At 45.2% G+C, this 26,394-nt stretch overlaps 1 protein-coding gene across 1 annotated transcript in view; it reads left to right on the top strand.

The window, feature by feature from the left end:
* The first annotated feature begins 12,147 nt into the window (after positions 1-12,147).
* The window catches only part of ANKRD29 (ankyrin repeat domain 29), a 51,924-nt gene continuing 37,677 nt past the window's right edge, over positions 12,148-26,394 (top strand). The window contains exon 1 of the mRNA XM_065398314.1: positions 12,148-12,291. Coding sequence (XP_065254386.1) covers positions 12,148-12,291 — 144 coding nt within the window. The remainder of the gene's footprint in view (positions 12,292-26,394) is intronic.

The following is a 26,394-nucleotide window of genomic DNA, read 5'->3' on the forward strand; positions in this document are numbered from 1 at the left end:
CCGGCAGCTTCCTGCTTCCCTCGGCCCGGGCAGCCCAGCATTTTTTTTCAAAAGCGGCGCCTGCCGGGCCTGCGCTGGACTCCTGCAGGCAATGGGGGGGCGGGCAGCACGGCCGGACTCCGGAGGAGCCATTGGGGGGGGCGGCGGGCGCAGCCAGAGGAATGAAGGGGCCAGCTCCTCGGCCATCGCGCCCCACGCTCACCGCGGCCCCAACATTGCCGCGGCCGCCTCCTGCGGCGGCTCAGGGCTCGGCGGCCGAACGCTCCGCAGCTGGCGGGCAGATCCCCTCTCCCCGGCAGCTTCCTGCTTCCCTCAGCCCGGGCAGCCCGCAGCTTCCTGCTTCCCTCGGCCCGGGCAGCCCAGCATTAGCAATACCCCGCCCCTTGCTAATGCTGGGCTGCCCAGGCCAACGGAAGCAGGAAGCTGCCGGGGAGAGGGGATCTGCCCGCCAGCTGCGGAGCGCTCGGCCGCCGAGCCCTGAGCCGCCGCAGGAGGCGGCCGTGGCGATGTTGGGGCCGCAGTGAGCGTGGGGCGCAATAGCTGAGGAGCTGGCCCCTTCGTTCCTCCGGCCGCGCCTGCCACACCCCCCCCCCCCAATGGCTCCTCCAGAGTCTGGCCGTGCTGCCGGCCCCCGCCCCCCCTTGCCTGCAGGAGTCCAGCGCCGGCCCGGCAGGCGCCGCTTTTGAAAAATGTGCTGAGGGGAAGCGGCTGCTTCCCCTGAACCCCCCTTGCTACGCTCCTGATACGTCTAGTGTGACAAAGTTCCTCCTCTATCTTGGTGGGTCCTGCGCTTATTGGCGGATTTTCTTGCCTCAGAGATTCACCATGTGGGTTGGGGAACAGCCCAGAGACCTTCCCCTCTGGGAGAACCCACAGTCCAGGTCAATTCGGAGGTTTGGGGGGAACCCGGGCCCGCCCTCTACTCCGGGTTCCAGCCCAGGGCCCTGTGGACTGCAGCTGTCTATAATGCCTCCTGTAACAGCTGCATGACAGCTACAACTCCCTGGGCTACTTCCCCATGGCCTCCTCCAAACACCTTCCTTATTCTCACCACAGGACCTGGTGTCTGATAACACTTGTGCTCCTTAGTCCTCCAGCAGCACACCCACACCTTCTCACTCTCAGCTCCTTGCGCCTCTTGCTCCCAGCTCCTCACACTTTCCCCACAAACTGAAGTGAGCTCCTTTTTAAAACCCAGTGAGCTCCTTTTTAAAACCTGATTAGCCTGCCTTAATTGATTCTAGCAGCTTCTTCTTAATTGGCTCCAGGTGTCCTAATTAGCCTGCCTGCCGTAACTGGTTCTAGCAGGTTCCTGATTACTCTAGTGCAGCCCCTGCTCTGGTCACTCAGGGAACAGAAAACTACTCATCCAGTGACCAGTATATTTGCCCTCTACCAGACTCCTGTACCCCACTGGTCTGGGTCTGTCACACTAGCTACAAACTTTGGTAGTGAGGGGGACTGGGTTCACATTCTGCAGCTGGTGTTCATCTCTAATCATGCCACACAGACTCTCTAAACAAATTACACTTGATTGTCCTCTGTGGTAATAGGGGCCTTCCTGGAGCTGGGCCCATTTCATTTTAATATGAACATAAATATGGAGACATTAATAATTAGATAGTCTTGAAGGGCCCGATCCTGTTGTCTTTTGAATTGGAGGCAAAGGTCCCACTGGGAAGAGGGTTGGAAGCTAAGTCTCTGTTTGTACTTTTATACCCAAGAGGAGTGTTTTATAGCCAGTGTGAAAATACTGGCTCGTGTGTACATTTTAATCATGTACTGCTGTACATGAAGAAACTCTATCTTCACACTGGTCAAAGTTCTATATGCTCTGCTATTTTTTTTTTTGTTTTGTTTTTTAATGAATTTCCTTCTTATTCTTGGCTTTCCATTTGTTCCCATACTTTTCTGGGAGCTGTTTAATTGATTTAAAGTTCCAAAACATGAAAGGCTCTTCTCTGAGTATCATGGCCAGGTAGGTAGAGCCTGCTCCTTTATCTGGGAAGCGCATTTTCATTATGGTTGACTCCTGTCCCCTGGCCTGAGTTGCCAACCAAACATCTGGGAAAAATAAAATGTTTAATCTCTTGTATTTCACGTCCTGTTTTTTCTCTGTTGCTGCCAATGTTCTCTCTTCGTCATAAAAGTCAGGAAAAGTAGCTATTTATGTACCCCTTGCCACTGCATTCTGAGAATTACCCCGCCACACCATTTCTTCCTAAACGGCCTTTTTTTTAACAAACATCCATAATAGTGGTAGTATTAGTTGGCATATGAATTCCACAGAGTTACACACTTAATTCTCCACAAGATTCTCCTATGGTCTGTTTTTTTTTTTTAAACTAGGCAGTGTATTTTCTGCCATTTCCGGATTCTGTTTCCAGAAAGCAGCAATTATCAGCATTTTGGTTATTTTCAGCTACTTTGTTTTCACAAACATAGATTCTGCCTTTATTTTTCTTCATCCTTTGCTCCAGTCTTACTATATACTCAAATTGTCCAGCTTTAAAGAAGAATTTTCTACCTAACGATTTAATGAAGATGGGGGCCAGATCCTCAACTGGTATAAATTGTGAAGACTCCATTGACATCAATAAAGCTATGTCAGTTTATACCAGCTGAGGATCTGGCCCAGAGTGTTTTCCATAAATTCAAACTGATTCTATTAAAGCACCATGTGAAGATCCACTTTGTTGGGTATGGGCAAACTGGTGAGCTTAGAGAATATTCCTAATGGAAAAGTCCCAGGAAATTTAAGGGAGAATGATAACTTTGCTATAAAAATTTTAAACCAACCTATAGATTTCTATAACAGGGATATAACATGCCATTCAAATTCTATAGGATGGTTTAAAAATCTGTAAAAAAAATATTATTTATAAATTAGATAGATTTTTAACATATTTTCTGAAAAACCCTCTTGGTTTCATCTCTATTAAATTTTACAGGATCTTTCCATAGGGAGTCTGATACTGCTAGCTTCTTGGCTCTGCTTGTGATATAGACAAAACACATGATCTGTATAACTTTTAATTTGAGGCATGTCTCCATTCAGTTATGGCCCTGTGGTTACTTGGCTAGGTTCTACTCTTTTAATAAGTAGATTGCTGGTGTGACAGACCCAGACCAGTGGGGTACAGGAGTCTGGTAGAAGGAAAATATACTGGTCACTGGATGAGTAGTTTTCTGTTCCCTGAGTGACCAGAGCAGGAGCTGCACTAGAGTAATCAGGAACCTGCTAGAACCAGTTAAGGCAGGCAGGCTAATTAGGACACCTGGAGCCAATTAAGAAGAAGCTGCTAGAATCAATTAAGGCAGGCTAATCAGGGCACCTGGGTTTTAAAAAGGAGCTCACTTCAGTTTGTGGGGAGAGTGTGAGGAGCTGGGAACAAGAGGCGCAAGGAGCTGAGAGTGAGTGCTGCTGCTGCTGGAGGACTGAGGAGCACAAGCGTTATCAGACACCAGGAGGAAGGTCCTGTGGTGAGAATAAGGAAGGTGTTTGGAGGAGGCCATGGGGAAGTAGCCCAGGGAGTTGTAGCTGTCATGCAGCTGTTACAGGAGGCACTATAGACAGCTGCAGTCCACAGGGCCCTGGGCTGGAACCCGGAGTAGAGGGCGGGCCTGGGTTCCCCCCAAACCTCCCAATTGACCTGGACTGTGGGTTCTTCCAGAGGGGAAGGTCTCTGGGCTGTTCCCCAACCCACATGGTGAATCTCTGAGACAAGAAAATCCGCCAATAAGCGCAGGACTCACCAAGATAGAGGAGGAACTTTGTCACACTGGCTTGACTGGCATAGTGTAAAAATGGATAAATTGACCAAAGCTGTGTGAGGAACTAGCCGGTAGCTGTAATGTCAAGTTTTGTCATCTGCAACACAAGTTTCGACATAATGTGAAGCAGTAGACCTCAGACCATTATCTTGCCATAAGAGGGGTGTTTGGGGACAAAATTAATCATTTTTGATTACACACATCATCTATGTCTTTATACATGACTGTACTGAGATATATCCTATTCTGTACACATAAACATGCATTCACTCCCTCTCACACGTTCAGTCTCCTGTCAAACTCATCCATATTCTCATAGACTGTAGGGCCAGATGGGACCATCATGATTTAGTCTGGCCTCCTGCACATTGTAGGTCACAGAACCTCACCCATCCACTCCTGTAATTGACCCCTAACCTCTGGCTGAGTTACTGAAGTCCTCAAATCATGATTTAAAGTTACAGAGCATCCACCATTCTGTCATTCCTAGTCTCATGCTTCCTCATCCTCTCTATAGTGAATGTTAAAAACAATGTGTTTTCTAGTCATTTGCTTTGAGGATTTCCACTCTTGTGATATGACAAAGCTTATCTACCAGTTCAGTTCTACTAGCTAGTGCTGGGGAGCCCATACAAGGTATATGGAGCCCCAATGTTGTACAGCTATGCTCTGCAGAAGCTCCTGCACTGTCATGGAGTCGGGTTTTGGGGGTTAGCAAGGCATGGCCAGTGGATCCATAGCTACATAATTCTGCCATCCAAAATCCACCACAGTGAGTGGAAAGGCAGAAACCTTATGCCTGCTGTAATGGCTACAAAACCAGTTTCATTGCTGCTATCCAGCCTTGAGAGAAGTGTAACCCCCTCGCTCTTGCAGAATCTCTTGTGCCAAGTCTGCGTACTCAGGCTTGGCACAGGGACCAGAATTTGGCACAATGTCTTAAAAGAAGTCTATTCTTCCTTTCATAGAGAAAATGTGCATAATTTCCACTATTGTGAGAGGTCGTTAAGGACATACATTGTGTAAAGAGTAGTCAGTAGACCCTAACTGAGATACTATTATTCCTAGCTATTACAGCACATATAATACATAAGGTCATATATTGTTCTCAGACTCATGCAATATGTAAGCAGATTGCCCCCTCCCTCCCCAACACAATCCACACAACAGATACAAACACAATAGGTAAGAAAGATGATCATGGTGTAACTTAATTTGAATGTGCCTTTACTTTTCAACAGCCCTTGTTGGCCACCAAGACCACAAAACTTATGTTCCCCATGGCTTCCAATTTTAATGTTCATTTTCACAAGCCTTAGTTAGGCTCACCCTGATGAGGAAGCCTATGAACACAATAGCAGGAAGCTCCTTAGTGAAGACTCACAAACTTCAATTAGCTGCTTTGGCTGAGCTGACTGAGGACAGATAAATAGCTAACTTCAGACGGAGTCATAAAATCTACCTATACAGAGAACAAAGGCGAGAGGAAAGGGAAAAGTTGGCAGAAGCATGCAGTTACAACCTGAACTACAATGTACCAAAGCTGTAAAAATATACATAAGGAAAAATTCCAACCTTGGGAGGGGACAGATAAAATATTTTTAAACAAGCTGTATCTTTTATATATGCTAAAATGAGGCATTTAGGAACATGTATACTAAGGATGAAATTCACTCAAAAGCTAAGGAGGGAGTGTGGGTACTTAAAATTGGGGACTGGATGTTAGTTCCAGATTATGTTCCCAGCTCTGCCATTGATTTATCTTGTGACCTTGGGCTAGTCACTTAACTGCTGTGGCTAAGTCTGTGCTAGCCTTTTTCTACAGATTTGCCACTTCTGCACTCCTACTGGTGCAGTTTCACCAGTGGCAACATCTGTAGATACATACAGAGTACATCCTCTTTAACCACCATGTTGTCTAACTCTGCTCAGACCAGGTCTAGATGAAAAGGAGGCTAAAACGACACCTTGTCTGTCCAAATACTCCCACCATTAGTGGAGCTGCAAATATGAGGGGGAAAAGCTAGGGTGGATAAGGCCTCTCTGTCTTTCAGTTTTTCTGTCTACAAGAGGTGGATAATTGTACATACCTCACAGAGTCAGGGCTGGCTCTAGGTTTTTTGCCGCCCCAAGCAAAAAAATTTTTGGCTGCCCCCCACACACCCCTGCCTCCACAGCTCTGGGCTCCCCCCCCCCCACCAGTGCTGACTCCGCCCGCTCCCCTCTCGCCTCCAGCCGGTCCGGCGCTGGCAGGGTTGGAGTAAGCAGCGGGGCTCCCGGGCCGCGCCTCAGCCCAGGGTCCTTCCAGCCAGGGCTCCTTCCTCCAGGAGCGGCCAGGATCCAGGAGGGCAGAGCTGGGGGACAGCCCCGGCAGGGGACTGAGGAGCTGGGGCAGGGTAGCCCCAGAGGGAGCGGAGCCCCGGAGAGCGGGACGCAGGCCCCACATGGCAGCGCCCCGAGCACCGGTCCCCACTATGGCTCCGCTCCTGCTGCTGCTCCTGGCCGCCCTGCCGCAGTCCCTAGGCGGCTCGGGCCGCTTCACCTAGCCCCGGCTGCGGCGCTGGGGGGCGGCCGCCCTGCGGCACCTGCAGGCAGCTCCCCCCGCCCGGTGGCCCCCAGCCTGAGTGTCCCACGCTCGGAGCCCGCTCAACCCAGCCACAAGGTGCGGGCGCTGCTCCCTGACACGAACCACAGCGGTCCAAGGGCCCCTTCCCCCCCCCCCCCCGCACTGCTGCTGGCAGGTCTGGCTCTAGGCTTTTGCCATCCTAAGCAAAAAAAAAAAAAAACACCAAAAAACGATGGCCAGAATGCTGCCCCTGAAAATGTGCCGCCCCAAGCATGTGCTTGGTTTGCTGGTGCCTAGAGCCGGCCCTGCTCAGAGTTGTTGTGTGGCTTAATTGATATTTATGAAAGTCTTTGAGATTCTTGGAAGAAAGGTGTTAGCTAACTGCAAGTTATTATTACTACAGTTCAGCAACTGAGCAATAGCTGCATGAAGCAAATACAAGGCCAGAACCACAGTCCTGGTTGATGACATGGAACAAAATAGAAATCACTTATATTATGCAATTTGGCCATTGTGTGTATTATGCTTCCAAGTAGAGCTAAACAAAATATCTTGCAACAGTTACTTTATTCAAAGAATGTTGCCTATTTTTCTGTTGCTAGAAGGTCTGCAAACAGACCGTAAGGTTTTTTTCAAATGCATTTGAATTTATTTGATAAAAGTTTTCATGAATTTCAATTTGGCTTTCTATTTGAACTGTGTTACTCAGCTGCGATTGGTCAAATAAGTCAATCTGACATTGTTTCTGTTCTCTAACTAGATGAGCATAAATGCTATATGCAGATTTCTGGCGTATGTGCTTGTGGAAAATGAATGTAGTTTTCTGTGAGCATTTGAATGTGCAAGCTCAGAATTCACTTTCCATGAACACTTGTGCTTGTAAAATTCAATTGCACAAATATCTGTAAAAAGCAAATAAGCAAGAGGAAAGAAAACAGGTGTGGCAAATTCATCCAGAAATTCAAATGAAGATTTGTGGCAATTATTTTGTGTGTTATTTACTCAGGTACAGATCTAATTTGCCTTTCCCTTCTAGGACACTAGCTCATGTCCAACCTACATCAAAAAATAACCAGACATCAGTTACATGGCGTACATGAAATGGGTTAGTGAAATCGATATAGTTTCTAGTGGCCAGGTATCCTCATCATAGAAACTGCCACCAAGTTTGGCACTAATTGTCCTATTGTTGGCAGTCTTGACAGAAGAACCAAGGACTGAATGGGCGGGGAGAGATTGGTCTGCCTTCTGATCCTAAAGGTAATCTCTCCATAATAGGATTAAGACACATTTTTAGGGTAGTGAAGGGAAAGTTGTGCTATCACTGCCTGAGCTTTGCCTTTTTTGGGCCCAATTTTGTCAGCCCTCCATTTCATGTGAACATGGTTTATGGGATTAGGCCTTTTGTGGATAAATATTTGATTTCAATTAGAGTTTGCCTGAGTTCAGACCTCAGGGTTTGATTCTAAAAAAAACGTTTATTATTACTGTTATTATTATTACTATTTTTAAAACACTACATCCCAAAATCAAGAGCTAATAGCAAATTGTTTACATAGTACATTTAATCATATACTGTAGTTCTGTATTTTTATGAAGATTAAGGACGCAAGAAATAGCAGTTACTATTTCACAACTATAGGCATGATGTAACCTACGTGACTTTGTCAGTCTGGTATAAGTAACTGACTCATTTAGCCAATGCAGTACAAACAATATATTTTAAATGATTAACAGCATGCTAGATAGATTCCATTGTTCCAGCATTAGCCACCACAGAATTACATGTACAATACTAGGATGCAGATTTCATGATATAAAATTAAACACATCCTAAATTGTTGCCTCCTTTGTTACAAAATTAAATTAGTGCCTAAATGTAAAAGAAAACTAATTTTCACAGATGGAAACAGTACCTAGTCCTCAGCACAAACCCCTAGTCCACATTTCTGACCTCAGCATACTCCATCAACCTATGTCTTGCATCTTAAGACAAATCATATTGTTAATTGAAAGAAGAGAGGCTTTAAAAGATAGTAACGGAAACTGCTGCAAGGGAAATTACTCTACATTTTAAAATCAATTTTCTTTTATACTTTTGGATAAATCAATATGTTTCTGTAATATTCCACAGAAGCATTTAGACTCTAGATTATCTAAATAATTACAGGCATTTTATCATTTACATGTGACAGGAAAGAAGACAATGCAAGTACAGCTGTAACCAATAAAGCTGTATTAAGATCTCTACTTTTTCTTTCTTACGTTCCTAAATGAAGAACAGAATGTATGTTAAAAAACATCATGGGCTCTATCTAAATGATCATTGCCCTGTACAGAGGAAGACCAGGGGAAAAAATAAATCTGTGCTTCAGTAAAAGATAGTATAGGAAGGAAGATAACTCTATGAGCAGAAATATATTTGCAAGTGAGACACATACTGACTGATATTGTCTTTGTGATAGATGTAAAATGTGGTATAACCACAATCCCAGGTCTGAACACCTTTAAACACAGACACACATGCTTACAGATATACACTACCCAAACGTACATATCTATCTACCCATGTAAGCATTTATATTGTAGCTATCACCATGGTCTCTGAACACTGTTAAAAGTTATACAGATACACTTTCTTACTGACACACATTTTCCTAATACAGCTGCACACACACGCAACATATGAACCCATGGAAGATTGGATCTAGATCAGGGGTGAGCAAACTTTTTGGCCCGAGGGCCACATCTGGGTAGGGAAATTGCTTGCAGGGCCATGAATGTAGGGCTGGGGCAGGGGATTGGGGTGCGGGAGGGAGTGTGGGGTGTGGGAGGGGGTGCAGAGTGCAGGAGGAGGCTCAGGGCAGAGGGTTGGGGTGCAGGAGGGGTGTGGGGTACAGCAGGAGGCTCAGGGCAGAGGGTTGGGGTGCAGGAGGGACTCGGGGTGCGGGCTCCGGCCCATCGCCGCTTACCTTGAGCAGCTCTGGGGTGGCAGCAGCACGCAGCGGGGCTAAGGCAGACTTCCCTGGCTGCCCTGGCCCTGTGCCGCTCCCAGAAGCAGCTGGCACCACGTCCCTGGGGGGGGGGCAGAGGGCTCCGCATGCTGCCCTCACCTGCGGGTACCTCACCTACCTCCCCCAAAGCTCCCATTGGCCACCGTTCTCCGTTCCCGGCCAATGGGAGCTGCGGGGTGTGGTGCCTGCAGGCAAGGGCAGCATGTGGAACCCTCTGCCCCCCACCCCCAGAGGCCTCAGGGATGCGGTGCCGGCTGCTTCCGGGAGCAGCACGGGGCCAGGGCAGGCAGGGAGCCTGGCTTAGCCCCGCTGCGCCGTGGGGCTGACAATCCCACAGGCCAGATTCAAAGCCCTGATGGGCCGGATCTGGCCTGCAGGCCGTAGTTTGCCCACCCCGATCTAGATCCATAAATTAATGTTGTAACTGTTCCATATCTCTGTAATGGGTCTACCCAAACTTTGAACACTCCTAATTTCAGGGATGTTTGTGTTCAGGTCCATCTACACAGGATCCTAAAGAGCTGGGTTTGATAAGTACTGGAGTGCATTTCTTTCAGTTATTAATTTTAAAGATACTTTTGATTTGTACCAAAGTGAGGAACTAATCTTATTAATTACTATTATGAAGTACTATGCTGTGAGTGTGCATCCTGCTGTACTACAGATGAATTGTGCCAAACAGATAACATATCCCTGGAGATTCAAACACCTTATAGTCTGAGCAACTGTCTAGATTCAAGTACAGTGTGAGGAGAAGCCTTGTCCACACAGTAGGGATTTGTCTAAAGAGTATGTAGGGTACCTTGATGCACTAGAAGAGAGAGACTGTTCCAAAATGCCTTTTGAATCAAAATTTTCCATGGGTCACCAAAAGAGCACATGCAACATTTATACATTCATTCATTTTAATGAGAGAGACCAGACCTGCTTGTAAAAACAAGCATTTACATACACTAATACACCTTGGCACATGTAAATATTAGTGACTGCAAGTGCAAATGGTGCACTAGTAGATTTAGTGGGCACACGCTCAAAGGGCCTTTGAAACTTTGGCCCTCCATATCTAGATTTACAACAGTCACAAAGAAAGATTGGATCATAATATTCTCCATGTTTCTTTGCAGTTCAGCCAAGAGGAATTCTTTTGCTTTTTTTCTATCAGAAAGCTAGTATTTTTGGCTGTTGAATGTCTCTTGGCAGGCATAAGATTCACAGTAGATTGCATGAATACTGGGATTTTCCAGGGGTGGAGCAGGGAGTTTGTACAAATTACCAGTATTTTCCTCATCAGTGAGCAAAGAAAACTGTGCAGTCATCAGCTGGATCAGAGTGAGAATGATTCTAGCTATATGATCTACTTTATTCATTCAGTACATTTTACATTTCAGATAGAACCAAAATGATCATCCATGTCTATACATCCATCTCTGATCAAGATTAAGGTTAGGCTGACAACAGGCCATACTTTTGAGGTGGAGGGGGAAGCATGGCTGGAGCATGAGGCTATAATATATCTGCCTTCATCTAGAATGCATGTAGTTTGTTTTACAGTATTCACAAACTTGTTTAATTTTGCCGTAGGAAAAAAATTCTGCAGAAAATCCTGCAGTTGTAGACATGTAGCATAAGCTATTTGGATCTCACTGCAATATATTCTCCTCTCAATAAACACATGGAACTCCCATTAATGTGAATGCAAGTTACGTATGCATATCAAAGGGAGAACAATATCCCTAAGGGCCTAGCATAAATTAACAAAAGCAAATAAATTCTAAAACCTCCAATCTTAGTGCACGCTGTTCTGTCTGTCTTGGATCATACAGGTTTTCAAGGAGGTCTGCAACATCCAGACAAAATCGGGCATGTTATGGACAGTATTTCAGCATTAGTTTTAAAATTCCTCACTTTTGTGGATTTAAAATTAAGCCCTTAAGTAAGAGTCTCATCTCCCCCAATGAATGTGCATCATTCACATAAAAAGATAATGGAGTTACACACCCGTGCATCCACATGAGAAAGGAGATTATTACCATAATGTAGAGTAGATTATTGCCTTTGGAGTTCCTTTTTTAGAGTAGTGTTTCTTCACAATACATTCCCAAATCTTCTGCCAGGTCTTTTGGAGCTATACTAATTTGAATGGAAATCTATGTGCAACACTAAACATCTTTTATGGGGATGACATCGGAAGCACTGAATAAGATGAAGAATGGTAAAGCAGCTGGTTAAGATGTGATAACTGTTGATATTATTGGAGATACTGCAGTAAGTGGCTTTCATAGATTACTATATGTTTACTGGAATCAAGCAAGGATACCAGATGACTGGAGAGTGGGGTTGATGGTGCCTTTTTGGAAGGGTAAGGCTGATGCAAATGATCCAAATACCTATCGGGTCATCACTCTCTTGAGTCAGCATTTCAATGTCCTTGAGAGTCCTTTGAAGGCAAGGCTGACGTGCAAGGTGGAGGAAAATATAGGAGCAGAGCAACATGGCTTTAGGAAGGGAAGGACTAATATAGATGCAATATGTGCAATGAGATAGAAGTTTGAAGGAATGATAAATGGAGGGTGTAATTCCTGTGTTGCATTTATTGAACTTGAGAAAGCATATGACTTGGTTCCACAGGAGCTGGTGTTTGGAGTATTGAAATGGATGGGAGGGGAAATGGAGATGATAGAGCTGCTGTATTGAGAGTCAAAAGCTAAGATAACATAACATTTCAGAGAGTTTTGATGTGATGGTGGAATTGAGATAAGGCAGTATTCTGAGTCTCCTTCACTTCATCCTAGTATGGAATTAATTAGTAGGAGGACCAAGCCTGTAGAGAGAAAACTAATGTATGCTGACGACCTGACCCTGTTGGCTGACAGCAAAGAGGAATTGGTAAATGTGATATTAGAGTGGGCATCTGTGTTTGAAGACCCTGGTTTGAAGGTAAACACAAAGAAAACTGCAAGTAGGGAAGGTGGAAGAAGAGCTGTTGATTGAGGTTTCAGGAGAGAAGCTGAAGCATAAGAAAGAATTTGTGTATTTGGGACGTACAATTAGTGCCATCAGAAAGAGGTCTGGAAAACTGCAAAGAATGCAGTGTGCATGGGCGGGAGTGAAAAAGTGGCAGGGTTACTGTGGGACCAGCAATTAAGCAACAAACTGAAAGGAAAACTGTATTGTGTTTGTGGGTCTTACAGAGATGGAAGAAAAGAAGATACAGGTAGCATGAGAACAGCTGGCAAGTGGAGGTGAGGCCGTGTGCATGGAAGAAATCAGGGGGAAGATGAATTTGGGACTCTTAGTGATTGGCTGGGTAGGGCACATTTGAGATGTGCTGGACATGTGATAAGTATGGTAGCCCAAGGTCCAATCTGCTTCAACAGCTGCCGTGGGAACTACAAGTTGTGGACTACAAACTGGGGCATGTTAGGAGAGCTTCCTGGTTCCTGCTAGGAAGTCACCTCTGCCCCTCCCAGGAGGAAGTTTTTGCACTGCCTGAAGCTGGGAGCAGGAGACAAGCAGTAGAAAGGAGGCTGAACTGTAATCCTCTTCTATGTTTTTTTTTTTTTTTTCAGAATAAAACCTTGTTCCTGCTGGTTTGTCTGAGTGGGTCTGGTCTGAAGTGAACACACACAACGCAGAACACACAGACACCTCAGGCCCAGCTTCCCAAAGTTGTGTAAAAAGTCACAAGGCAGATTTTCTCTATGTTGAACACCTTCATATTGGGCCAGTGACAAGGAGGGGGGCTACAAATGGAAGACCGACCAGTAAAGAAAGCATGGGAGGAAGAGGGTGGCACGAAAGGATGTGCAAGACTGAGGATAGAATGGAAAGATTCTGTCAAAAGAAGTTTGACAAGAAAAGGACTGGAACTCCAAGACCCACAAATACATGTCATGGCCTGGAAGGAGTAGCAAAGAATTGGGGCATGTAAATGGGAAAAGAAGTCAAGAAGTGAAGTTTCATGATGATGACATCAGTGCATCTATAAAGGCTTGTCTACATCAGATTTTGTACCACTTTAACTATATCTGTTTGAAATCACTATAAAGTTACATGATACACCCCTTAGTATGGAAGTGGTTATACCTGTATAAAGGTGCTTATGTAGCTTATTCCTGTAAATTTAGGGGAGCAAGCTATAGTGTGATAAAGCACCTTTGTACCACAATAATTGCATTCATATTAGGTAGTTGTGCTGATTTAACTATTTTGGTTTAAAAAAAAAATTGCAACCCTAACTGAAATAGTTAAATTGGTGTAAAAACTGTGTGTGGACTAGGCCTAAGATTTAGAACAAAACAAAAATGATAGCATTATAAAAATAATTGTCTTGTTTTATCTTTGATCATATTGCTCATCCACTTGATATCAAAACTCCACCTTTGGAAGGAGGGTGTAGTTTGGCTCAATATACTCGCATTTTCATGGGTTTGTGTTTTTACAATGCATATGTCTGCATTTGGTTAGTGTATATCAATAGTGTCTGATCATGCATACATTTATATTTGGGAAGTGTATATCATTAAACATCTAACTTTATAGGCTGCATGTGTGTGCACACATGGGAAAACTGTATTACCTGCATGTGTGTGATGCACCTGTACGTGTGTGTGTTCACTGGGAAGTATGAAGTGTGAGAGTCAAGGAGGAGGCATCTGTGTGTACTTCGCAAAGTGTCCATCGTTAGGCACACGAGTTTGCATGATGCACGGGTGTATGTATGCATTGGGTCCACAAGCCTGCATTGTTCTATGCTGTGACGCGGGTACACGACATATATGGGTATGGATTCCCGAGCGCGTGGACGGTGCAGCGTGTAGCTGCTCTCTGGGAGCAGCTGCTATCTCTCAGGCGCGATGCAGCATGCAGCCCCTGCAGACGCTGTGCTCCAGTCACTCTGCAAAGCGAGTCTCTTCTGATCGCCACCCTGGGCGAAGGGCTAGAAAGTGCGGAAGAGGAAAGCCGGCTCTGCTCGTCCCCCGGGCTAGCTCGGAATGAGCCGCTGCTGTGATGTGCAAGATGTCTTTCAAGGTAAGCTTTGCTCACTGCACTGCCGAGCTGGGGAGATCCCGTCCCGCCCTCCTCCTTTTGCTGCCGCTGCCATGTCCCGTTAGCACTGCAGATGCTGTGGCTTTAGCAGGCCTGGCTGATCGGCTGCAGTCCGACTCTGCCTCTGCTTCTCTGCATACGGCCTCGGCTATTGTTTCCCTCTGCCATGGATCTATTTCCTCCCCACGACCTTCCCTGTGCAGCCGATGGTCCTGGGGGGTAATGGGCACAGCTGCAATTGTATTTCACAATATGTTGATCTTCCTGTATATGAAGCAAGGGGGGAGGGGGGTGGTTAAAGTCTAAATCTATGTGGACTTTGGTGAGTCATTGTGAGATTAAGTTGCGTATGGGATAACTCGTGAACATAATGGGTGCAGATTGTTAGGGGTAGTAGTGGAGTGTGGAGGAGAACAGCTATACTTAATACAGAGCACAAGAAAGGGGGCATAACGCAGGAACTAACTTTAGATTTTTCCACCTACAAATCTATAAGCTATCAGGTCTGTTTTACATTATATCTCTTTAGTTTTTTTATACTTTGTCACAAAAGCCCGTCTCTTTATGAAACTCTCCATAGTATTTGTTTAAAGGAAAACTGGGATTGTTTGACCTCAAGGGAAACAAGAAGTAACTCTGTAGGTTTATGGGATACATAAATCTTATTATTTTAGGTGTTAATGGAACTAACATTTTGTCTAGAAATTAAATTTATTAACTTAATATTTATATATAAACTATAGAGCTAAGTTAGTCTATACATTTGCTTTAGGACAGTCAGAATATACACATGTATATTGTGTATATATTATTTGTAATCTTAAAACCCTTACCTGTCATTGAATTTTAAAACAGATAATTTTAAAAACTGAATTTACTTTTCCCCAGCTTTGCCATTTGTTTACAATCTGCATTCCACTCAGTTAGTTAAATTAGACTGGTTAGACTCATTTTCTGTTTCTAGTCAGTTTCACTTTTGTGAACAATGTTAAAACAATGATGTTTTAATTGGGTTCCCATAGCCCAGTGGAATGTTTATATTTAAAAACCTGAGTAGGCCTTGTTCAGAGTCATCTCAGTGGAAACATGCATGAGGAAGGATCTCAAGATCTGTCCCTTATACCTGATCTCACAAAAGAAAACCCTAGATCCAAAAAGGAGATTAATAAGGACCAATAAGAAAGGAGGAAAGCAAGAAGCAATTTATAGATAACATTGGCGAACATTTACTCTGGAGATATAGCTCCTGGCTAGTTGTGCAATTTTCATATCATTTACCTCTTCTTCACCTATTGATTGCCAGCTCAGCGCCAATTCTTTGCTTTGATTATTTGTTGTCATTTCCCCTCTTTCCTGTAAATCCCTTTATTTGCTCCATTGTCTCCTACTCTCCACACTAACTGCAGCACCTGCCCTTTCTTCCGTATTGCCTTTCTGCAGCTCCACTGTATTATTTTAATTGTAATAGTGCTTGAAATGTGCGGGGTTCCAGACACAGTTCCTACCCTGAAGAGCATACCCTTTCTTACAATGCTGTTCACCCTTATTCTCACCCGTGAAAACTCCATGGTCACGTCCCTTCAGCCTTCTGTTGTCCTCAAAACCCTTCATCTTACCTCCCTCTACTCTGTTTCCATTCTTCTTCTTATCCTTCTGCTAATTCATCTCCTCCTTTCTGGCCTCACAGATATTCATCTCATTTACCCCTTTCTCTGTCTCTCATTCTCCTGGATGCTGGTAACAGCTGTTCTACATAATTCCAGTCCTGTATACCAACATTCTCCTATCTCAGCCAGTCCTGCCTCTTGCCCTACCCCGCAGGCTTTGCTCCTCTAACCTTGTTCCTGTCAGCTGCCTCTCGCATGCCCTACTTCCCTTTTCCTGCCCGCTCTGGGATTTTTACTCTAGCTCGCTGCCTGACTAATATAACTCTTGCAAATTCCTTCTCCCCACCCTTCCCTGGCTATGTCTGTAGCTGCCCTGTTTTATGGTGTTCTCTCCTTCTCCCATTTCCCTGCCCAGAAGGCTGCAGTGCCTCCTCTCTCCCTTGGCTGTAATCTGTCTCCCTCCTCCTCTTCCGTCTCCGCCTATGAATTACACGTGATTTTGATTTTCTTGTCCATATAATATTTCATATGATTGTCTTCTTTTCTCTGAGCAGCTCCTCTGCACTTTTGTATGCTTAAGTCCTCTTCTGCATCTCCACCTACCACCCTCCTCTCTTCTTGGGATATTATACACCTCTACCCCGCTATAACGCTGTCCTCGGGAGCCAAAAAATCTTACCATGTTATAGGTGAAACCGCGTTATATCGAACTTGCTTTGATCCGCTGGAGTGCGCAGCCCCGCCCCTCCCCCCCCCCCCGGAGCACTGCTTTACCGCGTTATATCTGAATTCATGTTACTCCTCTACCTCGATATAACGCTGTCCTCGGGAGCCAAAAAATCTTACTGCGTTATAGGTGAAACCGCGTTATATCGAACTTGCTTTGATCCACCGGAGTGCGCAGCCCTGCTCCCCCAGAGCACTGCTTTACCGCGTTATATCCGAATTCGTGTTGTATCGGGTCGCGCTATATCGGGGTAGAGGTGTATATCGGGTCGCGCTATATCGGGGTAGAGGTGTACATGTATTTAGGGGCCACATTGACAGTATCCACAAAGTCCTTGACTCCCTTCTTCACACTCCCACCTTTCGTTGTATCCTCCTTGATCCAAGTCTCCAGCTCTACTTCTTGAATCCCTCAACCAACCCCCTAGCATCTAGTGGGCCTGATTCAGAGGCAATTGAAGGAAAAGGGAGATTTTCCATTGACTACTTTGGGCACTGAATCAGGCCCAGTCTGGTTAGATCCCTTTCTAATCTTCTCCTTCTCTCTTATCTTCAACCGCTCTCTGTCCTCTGGCTCTTTCTCTCCATCTTCAAGAACACTGTTGTTTCCATAACTAAGAAACACACCCTCTCTATTCAGCTGTCACCCCATCTGTCTCCTCTCAGGACAAACAGCAAGTCAGAGATAGAGCAAGGAATTGAACCTCAGAGTTATAGAATGTAAAAAGTATTATCATTATTTTTCTTCTAGCTACCACTAAGCTGATACATAAAATTATATTATTATTTTACTTTTTTCCTTCACTGCCATCGAGAAATGGACTGTCTGATCTAGACAATATCCATGTGTTTTCTCTTTTTGAAGAAGTGCTTATGATGGGTGCCAGTTTAAAATGTATACAGTACCCCATATGACCCTTAAAGTTTACTGAAAGTATACATGATCAAAAATATCAGCACAGCCATAGTTTAGAATAATGTTTTAAAACATCTTGATGAAGTAAAGGAGAGCAAATCATATCCTGGTGCTAGAACAAATGACATATTGAAATAAATAAATCACATTTTCACCAAAGCGATCAGCTAATAACTTTTCCATTATTATATTCTGTGTCACAATTGTCAATGTTAGGGATTAGTTGTATACTTTAAAGATTCTTTTTTTCTAGGGTTTAACTAACTTTATAAATGTCACAGTTTTATCTAACATCTCTTGTAAGTTAGTAGTACCAAAACAATAAAAAGAATAAAACCAATTGTTCAAGTCAGATTTTTTGTGTGCTGCACCTAGCACAATGGAGTCCAGGTCCTTGACTGGGGCTCCTAGGTGCTGTGGTCATACAAATAAATAATAAAGATAGGACTGAGTCAGGAACTGAGCAATAATGATCAAAGCCTGTGGCATTTCCTGGAGATTAAAGATCAGTGGGGAGGAGTTCATTGCTCAAGGGTCATTAAATCCAGCTGGTCAATAATCCCAAAATAAAGCCCTGCTCTAAAGTTACTATTGCCCTATAATCTGAAAATGAAAATAAAAACCATAGATGTATAGACAGGGTGGATAAACATTTTTAAAATCAGATTTTTTTTTTAATTGGATTTTTTTTGATAAAATGCTTTTTGAGGAAAAAACCTATCTAAAGATAGTTTTAATTAAGATACATTATAGTTCAAAGATCTCTCATCATGGAATAGGGATTATAAATTCTAATTCTATAGTATGAGACAATATATTCATGTAATGTTTAAGAAAAGTTTTGTAAATGAGTTCCAATCGTTCATGGATTAGGGACCCAATCTTATGGGGTTCCACAGGCTTCTGTATAGATTATTTAGGTTAATCTTTCTATCTACCCAATGGGACTCAGTGCTCAGTCTGGAAGATACCATCAGAAATGCTTAGTTTTGCAGTTCTCAAACTGTGGATTTGTGTCTCCAGAGGTAACATGCTTGTTAACAGCAAAAATGTTTTAAAATAAATAATATATAGAGGTGAGAAATAACAGACCTCAACTCCATTGTCCCTCTGCAAATTTGTGTACACAGAGTCAATCCCTTACCTCTCTAAAAGTGCAAAGTTTCAAAAAGTTCAATGAATAGAAGATTATTGGGGGCGGAATAGATCTAGACAAGGAGAAGAAGTCTGGAGATAAATGTGAGAAGTGAGGGACATATGCTTGTTTTGTTAAAATATTGTATGTTTGCTGTTGAAGAAAAAAAATCCAGAATACTTAACATTATTGTTTTAGTTAAATAAAACAATTTAAATGTCTGTCTGGTGACGTTCTCCTCCTAATACAGCCTGGCAAGAAAATCCTCCAAATATTAATGATTAACCTGTTGAATTGGAGATCACTGTTTAAAAATGTATAGTGTGTACCTTCTAAAAATGAAACCTACATCTATCTCTGAGTTGTGAAGAATATGTATTAAGGTTATAACAACAAACAAGAATGCACTTTTATGTAGAAAATCATGATTAAATTGAGTCTTCCTGACTAGTGATTTAAATCAAATCCACTCTGTGTATAGATCTTTGTTTTTAACTTGGTTGTGTAATTCCAGTTGGTATGTACAGTGTATTTTGATAGGATTAATGTCCTGTTCACTGGCCAGGTTGCTTGAATCTTTTCTGTACATTCCATTCAGCTTAGAACATAAAATAGCAAATATTTTTTCTCATCTGATTGTTACATGGTTGATGTTCTAGGTCAGTGGTCCCCAAATTTTTTACCTCGCACCTCCCTTTACCCCTGTCTGCACCCCTTCCCATTGTGGTTCGGAGCTGGGGCTGGGAACAAGGCCACGGTTGGGGCTAAGGCTGGAATTGCAGCTGGGCTGGGAGCCGGAGGCAGAGGCTGGGGCCACAAATGGGGGCAGGTCTGTGGCTTGGAGCGGGACCACAGCTGGACTTGGGAGCAGAGCCATGGCCGGGTCGTGATTGGGGCCTGAGGCTGGGGCTGTGGCTGGGAGCGGGGCCAGCAGCTGGGGCCGGAGCAGAGCGGGGCTGGGTGATGCTCCCTCCCCACCTCCGATGGGGGCTGGGCTGGGCCCCGCCATGCCCCCCCAAACATTCCTTCACATCCCCTTAGAGGGCTGCACCCCACGGTTTGGGGACCATTGCTCTAGGTGTATTGCATACTTAGCTTTTGCAAGGAATATCTGGCTATACAGCATGAGGAGAGGAAAATGCATTGCTAGCATGGCAGCTCCAACCTGAGGCTGGGAAGCAGTGCTTTGAAAAGCCAGATTCATGTCCTTGGTACATTTGACAATGCTACCATGGCTTGGATCTGATTCAGAAGGTATGGGGAAGTTTTTGCTGGAGGGTTAGTGCAGGATTTATTCCCTAGCAGGGCCGGGGAAACTGTTCACGGGCACAAGGAATGAGGAATTTCATGAACCACAAGGTTAAATGCTCTGGGTTTGATTCTTCTCTCAGACTGGTTTTACATTGGCACAACTCCTTTGATTTTGTTGGAGTTATTCCTGACTTACATCAGTGTAAGTGAACAGAGAGTTAAGCTCTCTAACTCCTTCTGCTTAGTCTCTGAATCCTGATTCCAGATCCTAGCTAATTCATAAAGGTCCTGCTGTAGAAGTCAGGCACAGTAGTATGGAGTCAGACAGCCATTATGAGTGGTGAGAAGACTGGGGCAGGTGAAAGTCTTCCTATAACAAGCACATACTGCAAGCCCCAAAAGACTTTCAAAACATTTAGGGTCAGAGTGAGATGATAAAACTAATCCAAGGAGTATTGTCCATCAACACTGAACTCCCTTCCAGAGAAGCTGAGAATGACTACAAACCTCATCACCTTCAGGACAAAATGTCAGGCCCCACCTTTTGCAATAAATTTTCCATAAACATCATAACAACAACAGTGTCCTAAAAAACTAACTAACTAGATGTCTTCCTCTGTTTAGTAGGTAGGAGAGAAACAGGCAAGATGGATCAACTGATGGTGTAGGTCACCTGGCTGGATTTATGTAAAATTGTCCAACGGCACAAGTGCGGTAAGAATAGATAGACCATACCTCTTCACCAATGGCTAGCAGGGCAGGCTAAGACTGTTAGTAGTTTTGAGCCAGACTCTGATTCCAGCCAGTGTCAATGTAGAGTTAGTTGATTGTAACCGAGATCAGAAAACCTAGCCTATTGTGCCAATTTCTATGCTCCTTCCCTGCCTCTTGCCATCCATCTCTTGCTATGTAAAAGTTCAAACCACTTTATGAAGTGTCTTGTGATTTATGAAACTTCTCATGCAGTTACCAATTGTCCTAGTTGCTAACAGCTATAAAAATAGCTATGTCAGAGGGTAGCTGGCCTTCTGAGATCTTTTCTTAAAAACTTCAGCCATCAAAACAACAATGTTAAGACAACATAACAGAAACCTTAAAAAATGTCAAAAACAGAGACCATACTCGTGCAAGACAGCACAACCCTTCTCTTCCTTCCAACGTCAGGTTTTCTCTTGAGAAGAGAGCCTCAACACTAAAGACTTGCCCTGTTCTCCAAATACATTATGTGTCTAAAGTCCAATCTAAGCAGAAGTCAGCGATGACCAGTTGTTATTGCTCAATTCCATAACAGGTGCTGCATTCCTCCATAGAGAGTCCGTTACATATGCTGAAAATTCTACTTCTGGTGTCCTTCCAAAATGTGGACACAAACACAGCTCCTTGATACACAGAAATGAGTTCCTCCATGGAAAACAAAAAACAGAGAAAAAGGAAAACAACCAATCTACAGCAATAGCAAAATCCTCACAGTCATTACATAATATTGATACTGCATACCCCTGACATACTAATTAATCAACCATACTCTTGGTCCAACATAATTTTCCCCTCCCTATACAATAATCTTTTCAATTCCCACCATATCACGAGCAAAAACACATTCCAGCATCCTCTTACTTCTTCACAATTTTGTCCTGAACTTACTCCCAAAGGCCTCTGGGCCTATGCACTGGGCTCCTCCCCCACCTTGAGAGGAGAGAGGCCCAACACACACTCAAACCATGTTAAACTTGGATGTGCCTCCATCACTTCCTCTCCTTCTCCTTTCTCACTGCATGTCTCAATACCACCAGCTCCTGCTGGACTTTGTGTATCAACTCCTCCGGGGAAGCCCATGTCACCTCACACCTTGCCTTCCAGAGGAACGTACATAGGGCTACACTGATGAAATAGAGGGCCTTCCCCTCTTATGTCCTAAAATAATTGGCACTTTCAGCACCCTTGCTAATCCCACCTGCACCTTCTGAGCCCACGGGCATTCCTCCAACAGATGCTCCTGGACCCCCACCCCTGAAGACAGCTATTACCTGGGACATAGCTGGTCTTGTTTTTGCAAGATTTTCCATACTACCCGCATACTCACTTTACCATGGTAAAGCCTGCAGGCCATCCCTTTATAGTTAAAGGGGACCCTCCGCGTCCGTAGAAGTCTCAAAGCACCCAAAATGACCGTATCATCTGGGCAACCGGCCAACTGCAAGAGCTCATATAAGTATCAGCCTCCAACACCTGCTGATACTTCCCCTGTCTTGTCTGTCCTCTCCTCACCTCTTTTTAGCATATCCGTAAGAACTGGAGCACTCCAAAAACGTATTCCGGGAGCTGGTTCTGCCTCCTCATCTGACTTCTCCATCCTTGCCATGGCTTTACAAGCTTTCTTTCCCACCATCCCTCTGCTGATGGCACTGAACCCAGACTGGAATCATATGCTGAATGTGACCTCATTGGTTACTTAAGACCAGCTGCATCCTTTGCAGATAAAAATGCAAATTTAAGGTCTTAAAAAAGTATCATTGGGTGTCTCATCCCCAAGCCTCAGTGTTCCACCCCTTGACAGACCAGAGACCTCTTAATGAATGGATACATCTTCTGTCCCCACAAGAAGAGGAAAAAAACAACCCTATCACTCTGCCCATCAACTGTGCCAAGAGCAGCATGTACACTCTGGTCAAATAAAGGAAGAGCGGAAGCAGGTACAGATGTATCACTCACACTCTGTACAACATGGAGGGTGCATGCCAGCTCCTCCATCGCTCCACCACCCACTCCCCCATCTCCAGGGCACTTTCCCAATTCCACCTCACAGTCGCTCCTTCCAAGCAGAACTCTGCCCCCAAGATCTTCAATACATCTTCCTGCTGTCTACACTGCAGCCTTTCCAAAGGGGGGGAATGCTGGATCATTGCCATATTTGTTCCCCTTATCCCCCACCCATAATGCCGTACTCTGTCAAATTTAACTTGGTCCCTGACACTTGCTCATACCGCTGGAGATATGTCATCAGCCTGTAATTTTCTTCATGGTTCACAGCCGGGACCGATATCAGCCAAGGGAAATCAACATGGTCCTGCCCCCACCGCCACTCCACCATCCACTTCCAACAGCCTAACAAGGGGATCCACCAAGAACACATAGCACAATGGACTCAAAGGAAAGCCCTGCCTCACCCCAGACCTCAGCAGGATAGCCTTCTGCCCTAGCCAACCATTAACCAAAGGGTGCCTGACAGCCTCCTTGTACATCTGCAGCCAAGAGGTGAAGGTACTCAGGATCCCATGGTGCTGTGGCACATTCCACAGATATTCACACTGCACTTGATCAGTGGCCTTGTTTTGATCCAGGGAATAAATGTACCCTTGCCAGGCACCTTCTGCCACTGCCTCAAACACCTCCAGAAGATCTCACTGTGAGTCTGCTAGCAGCCTATCCTTGACTGCACTGGCCTGGCTGGCTGGATTCAGTTTTGGAGCCACCTTACCAAGCTGTTTCAGGAGTGCCCTTGCTAAGATCTTATCTGTATTCAAGAGGGTGAGAGGTCACCAGTTTTCTAACAGCATCCTGTCCCCTCCCTCCCCTTTGCTCAGCAAGATCAACAAACCCTCATGAAATGATCTCTCCAACTCCCTCCTACCCAGCACCTGATTAAACATGTCCGTCAACACCTAAGCAAAAACCACTGGGAAAGTCCGATAAAATTCACTTGTCAGCCCATCTCTGCCTGGGGACATCTCTTTCTTTAAAGCTTGAGTAGCTTCCAAAGCTTTCTGACACTGAATAGGGCTGCACAAACCTTCTGCCCGGCGCCCACGCTCTCCCATCCCTCTGTACTGATGTCTGCTGTTGTTGCCCTACTCCCCCAAATAACTTGGCATAATAAACCTGGATCACATCCAGCATCTCCTCTGGGTCTCTGGTATACCTTCTTTCTATGTTTCTCAGTCCCAACATGTCCCAAGCCTCCTTCCTCTCCTTTCTATAGGCAAAAATCTGGTGCTAATTGGACTTCACTCTTGCAGCAGCTACTTTTTCCCTTTAATTTCTTAACCCTGACATGAAGGCTCCTGATATTCTGCTCCCCATTCTTGAAATTATCACTCTTACCCCTGACTTCTGACTCCTCTTGCTAGTATTGTTGTTTCCTGCGTTAACCAATCCTCAATCAATTTAGAAGAAACTGTATTGTTTCGAAATAGAACTGTTCCTTTCTTTGTCTGCAGCGGTTAAAGAAACAGCCACCACACACTGCCAATGCCCTTTACCTCGTACTGTCCCACAGTGCTTCCAAAAACTCTCCATCAGAGAGTTGTTACAAAAGCAGAGGTCAACCTCCCTCGACCCTGGCAGCTGAATAGCCATTAGGAGGTCCGAAGGCGCAAACCCCATGCCTTTCAATATAAGTTTCTGTATTAAGAGATCTCTTTCTGGCATTGGTGGTGTTAGGGAAATGTATCAAAAATGGTCCACATATCTCCATGCCTAGCTGCAATTAGTTGTCCCTGTACCCATACTTCCCTTCCCCCACCCCCATACTCTCAAACTCGGCTTCCTGCCCTAACTGTTGGCCACCATCCCTTCCTCTCAATCGCTTCAAGGTCTCTGCATAAGATAACACCAACCACACAGCACCTCACTTAGGGTATGTCTACACTACGAGGCTAGTTCGATTTCTCTTAAATCGAAAATGTAGAATCGATATTGCAAAGTCGAACGTGTGTGTCCACACTAAGGACAGTAATTTAACTTTGTGAGTCCACACTAACGGGGAAAGCGTCGACATTGGAAGCGGTGCACTGTGGGCAGCTATCCCACAGTTCCCGCAGTCCCCGCTGCCCATTGGAATTCTGGGTCGAGCCGCCAATGCCTTCTGGGTAAAAAAAAAAAGGGTCGAGGGTGCTTTTGGGTAATTGTCGTCATCCGTCCGTCACTACCGCCCTCCCTTCCTCCCTGAAAGCGCCGGCGGGAAATCAGTTCGCGCAATTTTCCAAAAAGCACTGCGAGCATGGATCCCGCTGCGACCATCGCTGCAGTTGTGGCCGTTGTCAACGCCTCGCAGGTTATCATCCACCTTTACCAGAGGCAGATGCAGATAAACCAGGCGAGGAGGCTATGGCACCGCGGTGAGGGCCTGAAGTCTGAGAGTGGCACAGACCTGTCACAAAGCACGGGACCCAGCGCCGAGGACATCACGGTGACAATGGGTCATGTGGATGTTGTGGAACGGCGATTCTGGGCACGGGAAACAAGCACGGACTGGTGGGACCACATAGTGCTGCAGGTCTGGGACGAATCCCAGTGGCTGCGAAACTTTCGCATGCGGAAGGGGACTTTCCTTGAACTTTGTGAGTTGCTGTCCCCTGCCCTGAAGCGCAATGACACCCGGATGCGAGCAGCCCTGACTGTCCAGAAGCGAGTGGCCATAGCCCTCTGGAAGCTTGCAACGCCGGACAGCTACCGGTCTGTCGCGAACCACTTTGGCGTGGGCAAGTCTACCGTGGGGGTTGTTGTGATGCAAGTAGCCAACGCAATCGTTAAGGTACTGCTCTCAAAGGTAGTGACCCTGGGAAACGTGGAGGTCATCATAGATGGCTTCGCCGCGATGGGATTCCCAAACTGCGGTGGGGCTATAGATGGAACTCACATCCCTATCCTGGGACCGGAGCACCAGGCCAGCCAGTACATTAACAGAAAGGGCTACTTTTCAATGGTGCTGCAAGCACTGGTGGACCATCGGGGACGTTTTACAAACATCAACGTCGGATGTCCGGGCAAGGTTCATGACGCTCGCGTCTTCAGGAACTCTGGTCTGTTTAGACGGCTGCAGGAAGGTATTTACTTCCCGGACTACAAAATAAGTCTTGGGGATGTGGAGATGCCTACAGTGATCCTTGGGGACCCAGCCTACCCGCTAATGCCCTGGCTCATGAAGCCCTATACTGGCGCCCTGGACACTGAAAAAGAACTGTTCAACTACCGGCTGAGCAAGTGCAGAATGGTGGTGGAGTGTGCTTTTGGCCGTCTCAAGGGGAGATGGAGAAGCTTACTGACTCGCTGTGATCTCAGCGAAACCAATATCCCCATTGTTATAGCAGCTTGCTGTGTGCTCCACAATCTCTGTGAGAGCAAGGGGGAGACCTTTATGGCGGGGTGGGAGGTTGAGGCAAATAGCCTGGCATCTGATTACGCCCAGCCAGACAGCCGGGCGATTAGAAGAGCCCAGCGGGACGCGCTGTGCATCCGGGAGGCTTTGAAAGCTAGGTTCCACAGTGAGCAGGGTAACCAGTGACTTTTAAGTTTCTGTACAGAGAAGCTGAACCTGCCCCCATTTCTTTACCCAGTTAATGTTGACTATCCTCTCC

The sequence above is a fragment of the Emys orbicularis genome, chromosome 2 (genome assembly GCF_028017835.1).
Source record: "Emys orbicularis isolate rEmyOrb1 chromosome 2, rEmyOrb1.hap1, whole genome shotgun sequence".
Taxonomy (NCBI): domain Eukaryota; kingdom Metazoa; phylum Chordata; order Testudines; family Emydidae; genus Emys; species Emys orbicularis.